Below are 12,325 nucleotides of genomic sequence, written 5' to 3' on the forward strand. Positions count from 1 at the left end.
TGCAACAATAATATTTTAGGCTTAGGCTTTTGATATGTTAGGCTTTTGATATGATGTGATTAGTGTGAAGCCAAATCCAAACTGCCTTCCCTTGACACTATTTTTGGGGGGGTGTGCCAGGACCATTGAAATGTGTGCTCACTCAGCTGATTGGTTATTATTTAATTGTAAAACAAATTCAAGGGAGGCAACAACATCATACTCTTTTTGACCAGACAGCATCAGAAGACCCTCAATATTTATTGGAGAGGAGCATCAAGCTCATCATCTTGCATATTCACCCCCCTGTGAAGTTCATCAAAAAAAAAGCTGTAAATGAGAATCTGTAGCCTAATAAATTGCATTGTTTTCTGAATCGTAGTGGGAGGACCACACAACATATCATGTCGTGTGACTCCAAATTTGCTTTGATGTGATGGTTATAATAATCCTCAGTTTACAATTGGCTCATTCATCCCCCTCCTCTCCCCTGTAACTATTACAGTCGTTGCTGTAAATGAGAACGTGTTCTCAGTCAACTAACCTGGTAAAATAATGGATAATAATAATCATTATTATATCAATATTTGCTCATAAAGGCATTTCCACCATCATTTCTCACATCGTTCATTTTACCGACACAAGATTATCCCACCATGTCAAACGAACAAATTGTCTGTCGGCATTTATACAACTGTCCAGGCATTTCATGTTTTTCAGCCCAGTCATCACTTTTTTCATGTGTCAGGTAATTCATCTGCATGAATGGTTAGATGGAAACTTGGGCTTCCGAGTGGCACATCGGTCTAAGGCACTGCTTCTCAGTGCTAGAGGTGTCACTACAGACCCATGTTTCCGTGAAGCAAAGAACGTTACAGTCTCTGACTGGCTAAGAGCATGCTTAAAACCCATCTCTGAAAATACCATTCATAAATGTTTGATCAGGCTCATTACAGTGTTGTCACGCAAAACCCATGGGCCACATGCAATACCTCCAGAATTGTTCATGCAGTAGCCTTTTTCCAGGCTTAAACTACACTGAAGAAAGCAAGGGATGGATGGTGTAGTATTGCCTGGGCTGGGCTGCAGGTGGCACTGTCCAATAGCTGAACTGTTCTTAATCTTCTGATATGAGTTGACCAACCACATGGTATCTCCTGTGTTTATAGAATATATACTGCATGGCTTAAACCATTTCCATAACAGTCCACTCCCATAAGCAATGTGTGACATTTGAATATATATTAAAGGTTAATGTCCTATCTCTTGCATTATTACAGTAATAATATTATTACTTTGATGATCTTTGGTGCAGTTCAAAAACAGGGAGTTCATACAAACTCACACTGGTAACTTCTGGTTGAGAGACAAATGATTTTGGGATTCTGTCGTTGATGATTGTTCTGAAAGGGGGGAAAGGGGGGACTAGCTATTATCCATCTGGGCTGGGCAGACCCCGCGGATAGGTGGGGCCCAGAAGGACCAGTCCTCTGGCACCTTGCCACATTCTGAACAGAACACGTCAGGGTATCAGCTTACACACAAATGCACTGTGTGGACCCAAACTAGGCTACAGATGTCGTATTTTTAAACCACACGTGGGTGTTAATGAAACCATTGTCCCAAGGTGCTTGAGAAATGGCATGCTGTTATTTATACTGTTTTTGTTGATTGGCATTTCATGACGATTGGGGTAGTTTCCGTAAAAATGGATTTCTGTGTAGCATGCTGGTTCAGTTCTCTCAATGCTTGGCCTTACATTAGAAATGACCCCACTCTTCTCTCTTAGCAAATGAAATGGATTGATTGCTCAAGTCTGGCCCTCCTTCACATTATCAAGTGTATATACTGTAATATTTCACCCAGAATGGACTCCATCTGTTTTTCTCTCATAGCATTTCCCTGCACCTTCATGAAAGAGGGAAAGACAGACCAGGCAGTTAAAGTACATATGGAGAACAAATGTGGGATAACATGTGTCTTATGACTAGCATCAGACCCTCTCTGCACAATCCATCACCCTGAAGCCTGTTTACTTTTACCTCCCTCTGACATTAATTTGCTTCAGTTCTGAAGAAGATGACAAAATATAACAGAGAACCATCTTATTATAAAAGCCACTCTAAAGCTGGCTGTCCTCTTGTGATTTACTTCGGATACTTTTTACACATAATTCCTTCCAATCAGGCCACTTTTTCAGCTACAAAGTTTCCGTGTGTGTGTGTGTGTGTGTTTTAACAGCAAGGAATTAAGGTCTAGTTCGTGATGTTCATTTTTGCATGTCATGGACATGTACACAAACCTACAACATGCATCACAGACCGGCCAGGCAAAAGGAATTGCAGCTTACAAACGTTTCAGCTTTTATTGGTAGCATGTCTTACTTGCTGACATTTTTTGTGTTTTGTATTATTATTATTTTGTTTCCTGTAGACAAGTTGCGAGCCATAACTGAACATCATATTCTTGTGAACTGAGAGCCAGTGATTAACGTTCTGGAGAACCCAGCCAAGAACAGCTGGAGTCCAGGTTACTTGGGGACTGACTGGTCAAGAAATACCCTGGGGTAAACACACCGATTTTTTGTTATTCATCAATACAATTGCAGTGATGACCAGCATTATTAGACACAAATAAAAAATAGAAAATAAAAAGAATTGCCATTATACTGAACAAAAATATAAACGCAACATGTAAAGTTTCATGAGCTGAAATAAAAGATCCCAGAAATGTTCCATTCACACAAAAAGCTTATTTCTCTCAAATGTGGTGCACACATTTGTTTACATTTCTCCTTTGCCAAGATAATCCAGCCACCTGACAGGTGTGGCATATCAAGAAGCTGATTAAACAGCATGATAATTGCACATGTGCACCTTGTGCTTGGGACAATAATAGGCCACACTAAAATGTGCATTTTTGACACAACACAATGCCACAGATGTCTCAAATCTTGAGGGAACATGCAACTGGCATGCTGACTGCAGGAATGTCCAACAGAGCTGTTGCCAGAGAATTAAATGTTAATTTCTCTACAATAAGCCGCCTGCAACATCGTTTTAGAGAATTTGCCAGAACATCCACCCGGCCTCACAACCACAGACCACGTGTAACCATGCCAGCTCAGGATCTCCACATCCGGCTTCTTCGCCTGCGGGATCCTCTGAGGAGGGGTGGTGCTGAGGAGTATTTCTGTCTGTGATAAAGCACTTTTGTGGGGAAAAACACATTGTTATTGGCTGGGCCTGGCTCCCAAGTGGGTGGGCCTATGACCTCCCAGGCCCACCCATTTCTGCGCTCCTGCCCAGTCATGTGAAATCAATAGATTAGGGCCTAATGAATTTATTTAAATTGATTGATTTGTTTCTATGAATTGTAAAAGTAAAATCTTTGAAAGTGTTGCATTTATGTTTTTGTTCAGTATAAATACAAAAGCAGTATACCTCAAAGGCTCCTTCCCACAATGTAAATGAAGACAAAATCTTGGGGAATCTGAGGTGAGGGAAGTGAGAGAGAGTTCTGGAGCTCTGTAAGAGTCTGGTTCAGATTATTACCAGAGTCTCCCTCCTTCCTTCCCTCCCTCTCTCTCTCCTCCTCACAGCACTGCTGTCTGGACAGAGTCTTCTTATCTGAGACTGTACAGTGTGCTGGCAGTTTGTGAGCTTGAGATATTGATATTGATTGACAGACACAGACACAGACACACAGGACCAGACAGAGAAATACTGACAGTGTGGACCTCGAGCTGGCTTTGATTTTGGTTGGGACACACAATCGCTCGTGCATTAGTTTGAAGGTACTTCCGCTTGTCTCCTGTTTTTGGATTTTTTTTAAAATTTAAGACTGCAATGCTTCCATTCTACCTCTTCACCCTGTTTGGTGAGTATAGAAAACAAATCTACAGTGAATATGTGCATGTTTTTATACATGCAGTGGTGCTTGTTTTAGTGTCTGTATGATTCATCCATCTTCTCTCTTCTTCCAGCCACAGTCCAAGCCCAGATCCAGCATTTGCCAGGCTCCTGTAGCTTTGAGTCCAGCACCTGTGGATACACGTCAGACCCAAACTTTTTAAGCTGGACGCTCAACAAAGATGGTAGGAGACTTTGAAAAAGGTTGAAGACTATCCCCTTTAATAACACTGACAAGTGCCTATAATACAGTAGCTTCCCACTGCACACAGACATCAATTCAACGTCTATTCCACATTGGTTCAACTAAATTTGATTGAAATTACATGGAAACTACGTTGATTCAACCAGCATGTGCCCTGTGGGTTATCCCCCTTAAAGTGCTTGAAATATATGGCAACTTGTTGCTTATTGAAAACATGAGAAGACTGTCCTCTCTTCTATACAGCAGAGATGATAGGGGCTTATTACAAGGATTTTAAGTTTCTAGTAGTGTCTGTGGTAGTGTCTGTGGTAGTGTCTGTAGTAGTGTCTTTAGTGGTGTCTGTGGTAGTGTCTGTAGTAGTGTCTGTGGTGGTGTCTGTAGTGGTGTCTGTGGTAGTGTCTGTAGTTGTGTCTGTGGTAGTGTCTGTAGTAGTGTCTGTAGTGGTGTCTGTAGTAGTGTCTGCAGTAGTATATGTGGTAGTGTCTGTGGTAGTGTCTGTAGTAGTGTCTGTAGTAGTGTCTGTAGTGGTGTCTGTAGTAGTGTCTGCAGTAGTATATGTGGTAGTGTCTGTGGTAGTGTATGTGGTAGTGTCTGTAGTAGTGTCTGTAGTAGTATATGTGGTAGTGTCTGTGGTAGTGTATGTGGTAGTGTCTGTAGTAGTGTCTGTAGTAGTGTCTGTAGTAGTGCCTGTACTAGTGTCTGTAGTAGTGTCTGTAGTAGTGTCTGTAGTGGTGTCTGTGGTAGTATATGTGGTAGTGTCTGTGGTAGTGTCTGTAGTAGTGTCTGTAGTAGTGTCTGTAGTGGTGTCTGTAGTAGTGTCTGCAGTAGTATATGTGGTAGTGTCTGTAGTAGTGTCTGTAGTAGTGCCTGTAGTAGTGTCTGTAGTAGTGCCTGTAGTAGTGCCTGTAGTAGTGTCTGTAGTAGTGTCTGTAGTAGTGTCTGTAGTGGTGTCTGTGGTAGTATATGTGGTAGTGTCTGTAGTAGTGTCTGTAGTAGTGTCTGTAGTGGTGTCTGTAGTAGTGTCTGCAGTAGTATATGTGGTAGTGTCTGTAGTAGTGTCTGTAGTAGTGCCTGTAGTAGTGTCTGTAGTAGTGTCTGTAGTAGTGTCTGTAGTGGTGTCTGTGGTAGTATATGTGGTAGTGTCTGTGGTAGTGTCTGTAGTAGTATATGTGGTAGTGTCTGTGGTAGTGTCTGTAGTAGTGTCTGTAGTAGTGTCTGTAGTGGTGTCTGTAGTAGTGTCTGCAGTAGTATATGTGGTAGTGTCTGTAGTAGTGTCTGTAGTAGTGCCTGTAGTAGTGTCTGTAGTAGTGCCTGTAGTAGTGTCTGTAGTAGTGTCTGTAGTAGTGTCTGTAGTGGTGTCTGTGGTAGGCCTAGCTGTACTAGTTGTTGTACTTGTTGATGTGGTTTATGCAGTTGTTGCTCTGATGGAGAGAAAGTGGGGAGAGAGAGCCATCTGGACTGTGTTTCCAGCACACATCTGGAAACAGTGAAATAACAGATTTAGGCATTCAACGCTCTCAGATTTGGTACTTAGTAGTACTATTATATCCCAGAATGATCAAAGGACACATAAGAATGCAGATTTGATTTTTTATGACAACTACTATATGTAATCATTATGTTTGCCTTAAGACGGGGACTACTATATTTAAACTGTAAGAAGAATGTGTCTCTTCCTGTTTTTGTCTATTACTTGTGTCCTGTTGTGGCAGACCGTCCACCCTCCTTCATCTTCATCATCTGTTTCCTCTCTTCCTTTTTCATCCATCCTTCCCTGCCACTGTCACCCTAGGCATCCTTAGAAAAAAAGCCTAATGACAATGGATTAAGTAGGTCCTGTTATACTCTCTTCCTCTCTTGCTCTTTTCATAGAACCTCTATTCAAACTGTTTCTCTGTTCTCAGGGTCTTTCATCTCAGTGGACCCAGGCCTAGAGGACCAGGATGGGCAGGATGAGAGGTCGGAGGGAGAGGAGAGGTCAGAGGGGGAGGGCAGGGCAGTTCTGCTGGGCCCATCCATGGAGCAGGAGGACTGGAGCTGTCTGAGGCTGGTGTACCAACTTTCCGGGTCGGGCTTTCTACAGGTCCAACAGCGCAGAGAGGGCGAGAGCTTCGACCGGGCCCTGTGGAGCACCCAGACGGCCTCCGACAGCTGGCTCATCTCCAGCATTGACCTCCAGAACAGCACCGAGCCGTACAGGGTAAACAACACACCCTCAGGAACATGGGAGGCACATACACACTGTTAAAATGTATGGGCTAATATAAACACTGCCATACTTAGGTGGAGGAATGTGGCCTGGAAAATATTCTAAAGACCCCCCCAAAAGATAAACATTGATAAGTCCAAACATGAAATTACATGCATGTACTGTATCTGCTGCTCAATCTCAGGTCTGGTCTGATAACTGCTGCTATGTTTTGCATGTGACATCTTAATGGTGCTTCCTGCTGCACTCAACCTGACTGGTTTGATAGAAATAAGGGAGCATGATAGAAACATGCACTGCACACAGGCAGTCAGGCACGAGCATTACAGTAACTAACCATGCACTTGACCTTCAACCTGCCTGGGGGGACCTGCCTTAGCAACACTCACCTGGGAGCTGGGAACTGTACCATTAGCCTATGGTGGTATAGTCTATATGTCGTACATTCCCACCCAACATAATGGGGCACAGACATACTGTCCAATACCTCCATATCCCCTCCTCATTCATTACCTATTGAGGGCTATTACTGAACATCTGTTTCCCATCAGATTGCCATTGACGGCAGACCTGGTGAGAGCAAAGGTAGTAGTGTGGCCATCTTTGAGATACGCATCAACCCTGGATACTGCTTAGGTCAGTGAGTCACACCCATATCATATACCCTTGAGATTTGTAAGACTTTGAAAGTGACTGATATCATGCACAAACACACAGGTACGCATGAATGCACACACACGCGCGTGCGCAATGACAACACAATGACTGATTCCGTATCACTTTTCATCCAACAAAACATGTTCATTATGTGACAATAACATTACAATAGTCACATTTATATTTGATCTAGTGTATATGAAATGTTAATGATATATAATGTATGTGCTTTCCTCTTTTACTCCTTTTATCATCTGCCTGTTTAACTTGCTCTATTTACTATAATAAAATATAACAAGAAGGTTTTAATGAGAGAGGCCCCTCGGTCCGCTTCCTCACAGGGAAGCGTTGTATTAATGGTTTACTGTCCTGTTGTCTCAAGAGTGTGACTACGAGGAGTCGCACCTTTGTGGCTACAGAAACCAGTGGAACACCAATGTCAACTGGTACAGGGGAGGAGGAGCTGCCCGGGACACTCAGAGCAACATACCTTACGTCCACACGCACAACGGAGCAGGTGAAGCCTTAGCAACTCACACATTTAAATGCTAGTAGATGTATAGCAGATATCGCAGCTCAACACTCAAAAAGAATATACCACTGCTCAACACAGGCCACAAGCAAATGACACAGTCAAAATGAACAAGAACCAAAACAAATAACTCAATAAAGTATTAACACTCAACAGAACAAGGGCATTTCGTACGTTCAGCAGGGGACACTCAACTGGCCTCCTGCTAAGTTCACAATATATATATATTTTTTTTCATATGGCAGCAGAATGCCAAAATATTGTAGCTTGAGGTAGTACAATGGACAATAGAATCTAGGGAGTTTGGTTGGTATCATCCATAATGGCTTCAAGTTGAAAATCAAAGCTGCCATTGCCCTCCCAGGTCACTACATGTATGTGGATTCTGTGCACGCCAAGACATTCCAGGAGGTAGCCAAACTGGTGTCCGCTATGACAACGGTGCCCATGTCGGGCTGCCTAAGCTTCCAGTACCAGCGGGGTGAGGAGCGAGGGAACCTGTTCTCTGTCTACACCAGGGACCAGGCAGGCCAGTACCAGGAGCTGTGGAGAGCAGACCCAGAGGACCAGAGCCTTAATGACTGGACTGCTACCACCTTGGAGTGGATACCTGTGCAGGTGGACATCAAGGCCCCTTTCCCTCTGCAGGTCAGTGGGGTGCAGATGTTTTCACAAGGAGTGCACATTGGATTTACATTCTGATTGAATACTGAGTACAGTGAGCAGCATGTTCACTTCTTCATGTGTTTGCCTGATCTGCGGATGTTCGATGAGTGTGATTGTATGTGTACACCGGCTCTCTACAGGTGGTGTTTGAAGTCACCTTCAACAGCCCCAGAGGGGGTCACGTGGCACTCGATGATATCGCCTTCTCTCCTGAGTTCTGTAGTGCAGAGACAGGTGGGTCTGTTTGGTCTCTCTCCTCCTGTTTCCATCACACAGTAGATTTACATTTGACTTTACATTAACTCTCATGACTGATATGAATGGAGTTGAAAGGTAAAAGAGGAGAAAAGCATTATGTTAAAGAGTATTTGGCTGCAGCGTCCTAATGTGTCCCATCTGTGCTACAGAGCCAACATTTGATCCCTCCATCGCCAACTGTGACTTTGAGGTGGGTTTCTGCCACTACACCCAGGATCAGATGGAAAGATCCCCATGGAAGAGAGTGTCAGTCAAGCCCAACATCTACAGGACTGGGGACCACACAACAGGGGCAGGTCAGAAATTATACAATGTTGATCACACAAAGATCACACAAAGATACAAGAAGCAATGAGTAAACAACAGATTGTTTCTCTAGCTGCTCCTGCTGACCATTTGCAATGCATTCAATTTGACTTTGGTAAAAACCTGAAGCGTTTTAAGTGTCAGAAAGACCAGTGCCTGGTGCAAAGTGAAAATGTTCCATGGCAAAACGATAGACAGGAAACAGAGCTGCCAAAGACAATATTAAGAGTTCTTTCTCTCCCCACAGGGTCCTTTCTTCTAGCTCACTCTCGGCTGAGTCCACGTGCTGGCTATATTAGCCGCCTGCTCGGGCCTCCTCTGCCCGGCAACATGAAGTACTGTCTGAGGTTCCACTACTCTCTCCGTGGATTCCTACAGACAGACCAGGCGCTCACCGTTTACCTTCAGGGTCAGAGTGGAATCATACAGGACAGGATATGGACCCAGAACGACAAGTCCAGAGGTGTCTGGATAGCAACGGACATCACCTTCCAGAGTCCACAGGCTGCAAAGGTAAAATGTATTAAAATATATTAACCCTCTAATGCACACATTTTGGTTTAAAAAATATATAACCCCCCCCCCCCCCCCCCCCCTACTTTCACTGATAGAATGTGTCCATTGCCTGTGAATATCAGTATGTTCAAAAACTATCAAATAGCATATGACAATAAAACATATGTCCTTGTGTAGGGACCTCTAAATTAGCATCATTTAGAGGTCCCTACACAAGGACATATTTTTTATTGTCAAGTTCTCTCTATTTAAACATGCAAAATAATGAAATAAATGCATTGCTCACACCATGCACTCACATCGCTCTGCTTCCTGAAAGAAGGCCCCTGCCCCAATTCATACATCATACCAACTTCTGCATCTCATTGGAACTTTTGGAGACATGATATCACATATTGTCATGAATTTCAAAATAATGCCTGATGGCAATGATGTGCCATAGAGGGTTAAGCAACCCCAGTAGAGGGTTAAGTAACCCCAGTAGAGGGTTAAGTAACCCCAGTAGAGGGTTAAGTAACCCCAGTAGAGGGTTAAGTAACTCCAGTAGAGGGTTAATTCCCTCTTTAGTTCGTCAGTTGTTTTCCTTCCTCGTCACAATTGATATCCTGTGTATGCCCTGCCTATAATGTTTTATATGTAACTGAAACTGTTGTGTTGGGGGCTTTGAAGTTTGTTCAGCCTTACATAGCTCATATCTTTGACATATCTTTTTAATTCTCAGTCCTTTGGTTTGGCTCCAGCTTTGTAAGCAGCAGCAGTTAGACGACCAGGTTTAATACGTTTGACATAAAATGAAACAGGATGCCGAAGTCAGTAGTCAGAGATTCTCCTCACTGGATTTTCTTTGTAAACTCTTTTGCCCTGATAAAACAAGCATTATTTGTTCAAAATCTAAACATTACCCTATCACAGTTAATTACTGTAAATAGGTGTAACTCTGTCTGCAAATGCATTATGCAGTTAAATTTTTTCAGAAGCTATATCCTCTGAGAATGTATGTTGTTGAAGGCTTTGCTCCTGCAAAAAGTTTGCTAATTGCTCCTGCTGTCCAGGTGGTGTTTGTCAGCACATGTACAAACTTCTGGGACTGTGGTTCAGTTGCTCTGGATGACATCAGTGTGAGCCTCGGGGACTGTGATCTTACAGCAGGTAACTTCATCCTCACTGATGCCCACAGGATCTCTGGGAGTTATAGTGTCTCTATGATAAACACATTGTCCCTTGAGAGTCATTTTGGGTGTCCATCTGCAGGTTTACTCCTGTCTGTCCCTGGGCATTGTAACTTTGAGATGGGTCACTGTGGGTATATTCAAGACAAGGAGGATGATAAGGGTGACTGGGTACTGGTGAGAGGACCTACCCCTACCTCCTACACCGGGCCGAAGGGGGATCACACCACAGGAGTCGGTGAGTATCCAATGCCCTATAACATTCCTTAAAAAGAGTAATTGTGACATTGTAGTCTGTTTCCATGTTATACTGTGATAGTTGGAATTTGACCCTGTGAAACTCTGTTAGGGTACTACATGCACATTGAGGCATCTAACATGCTGCCTGGTCAGAATGCCCGGTTACTCTCCAGTCCTCTGAGGGGGTCCAGTGGTCCTCAGTGCCTACGTTTCTTCTACCAGATGTACGGCTCAGGCACAGGTGAGCTTAGCATCCATCTGAGACAGGATGGAAAGGATGTGTTGCTATGGAAACACACTGGAGAGCAGAGCATCACCTGGCTGAAAGCAACTGTGGAATACCAGAGTGACCAACAGCATCAGGCAAGTGGTGAAAAACGTCACTTCTCCTCCACACACCACCCCCAAATTACAACAATATATTCAGGCAACGATTTGAAGAATTAAAGCACCCAGTCTTATTCACATGTGCTCAGGCTAAATACTTTCTTTACTGAGCATTACATTTGTTGTCCTTTTTCTCCTATTGTTCTAGGTTGTTTTTGAGGCCATCAGGGGTTCCTCAATAAGGAGTGACATAGCCATCGATGACATTGTGTTTGAAAGTGGACCATGCCCAGGTATCTGTTGCTCGATTAATGTTATACAACCTCTACAAACAAGGATTGTGTTGAATTGTTTTGCTTTGTGCAATCTTTTAACTCATGGCTCATTTTATTTTTCATCCACAGATATTGAAGTCAAAATGACCCATTCCCCAGGAAACTCAAATGACATTGAGTGAAGGAGCAGAGGACAGGAAGAGTGCTGAATAAGATGCATGCATCAATACTATGTTGCACATACGGACAAAAATGTACACAAACATTTTATTTTTGCAACTGTACTAATAGCACTGAATCGTTTTGCACATATTGAGGTCATACAAAAAATGCCTTGAATTGAGTAAAAGAGATTCTGCATTTACAACCAATCAAATTATATCACTGTACACGTTTTTAATTATCAGTCACACCTGACCCTACTTGCTCTTTGTAGAGAAATTGGTAGTAGTCAGTCAACATTTTCCCAGTAATAGAGGCTGTGTTGTATTCAAAATAATATGCATTAGATTAATGCTGAAATAAAGAGGGATGCTTATTCAACATGTGTGTCCTTGTCAGTTAGGCAAGTCAGTTAAGAACACATTCGGTATTACAATGATGGCCTACCAAAAGGCAAAAGGACAGGGGCTAGGATAAACATTTTTTTAAATAAAATATAAATATAGGACAAAACACACATCATGACAAAAGAGACAACACTACATAAAGAGAGACCTAATAAAACAACATAGCATACAGCAACACATGACAACACAGCATGGTAGCAACACAACATGCCAACAACATGGTAGCAACACAACATGAGCAGCAATAACAAAGCATGCCTTTGTCTTATGACTTTGTCTTCATTTTAAAGGTCTACAAGAGTAGTGGCACATATTTTCTGGAACTATAGCTAATATTTTAAGAATATTTGGTATTGGTGCACCTCTTACTGTATATGACTGACACTATCTGGCAGACATACTTCATTACTGTAATAAACTATCTTTGCTGTAGGCATGAAACATAGGGCGTTACTGACACCTAGTGGACATGAGCTGCATGTTGTTGGTGAACTACGCTACACGTG

General features: G+C 42.8%; 1 protein-coding gene across 1 annotated transcript; it reads left to right on the plus strand.

The window, feature by feature from the left end:
- Window positions 1-3,548: 3,548 nt before the first annotated feature.
- LOC110523556 (MAM domain-containing protein 2) lies at window positions 3,549-11,812 on the plus strand. Its single transcript, XM_021602354.2, has 14 exons — window positions 3,549-3,858; window positions 3,965-4,075; window positions 6,000-6,295; window positions 6,856-6,940; window positions 7,344-7,478; window positions 7,858-8,141; window positions 8,300-8,393; window positions 8,567-8,713; window positions 8,971-9,236; window positions 10,292-10,388; window positions 10,491-10,646; window positions 10,758-11,011; window positions 11,184-11,268; window positions 11,380-11,812. The coding sequence occupies exons 1-14, from the start codon at window positions 3,828-3,830 to the stop codon at window positions 11,430-11,432; spliced, it is 2,094 nt and encodes a 697-aa protein (XP_021458029.2). The 5' UTR covers window positions 3,549-3,827; the 3' UTR covers window positions 11,433-11,812.
- The last annotated feature ends 513 nt before the right edge of the window (window positions 11,813-12,325 follow it).

This window comes from Oncorhynchus mykiss, chromosome 5 (assembly GCF_013265735.2).
Source record: "Oncorhynchus mykiss isolate Arlee chromosome 5, USDA_OmykA_1.1, whole genome shotgun sequence".
NCBI classification, from domain to species: domain Eukaryota; kingdom Metazoa; phylum Chordata; class Actinopteri; order Salmoniformes; family Salmonidae; genus Oncorhynchus; species Oncorhynchus mykiss.

Coding starts and splice junctions, on each gene's coding strand:
- LOC110523556 (XM_021602354.2), top strand. CDS start 3,828: ATGCTTCCATTCTACCTCTTCACCCTGTTTG. Junction 6,941..7,343: donor CAACCCTGGATACTGCTTAG/GTCAGTGAGTCA, acceptor TGTTGTCTCAAG/AGTGTGACTACGAGGAGTCG. Junction 11,012..11,183: donor AGAGTGACCAACAGCATCAG/GCAAGTGGTGAA, acceptor CTATTGTTCTAG/GTTGTTTTTGAGGCCATCAG.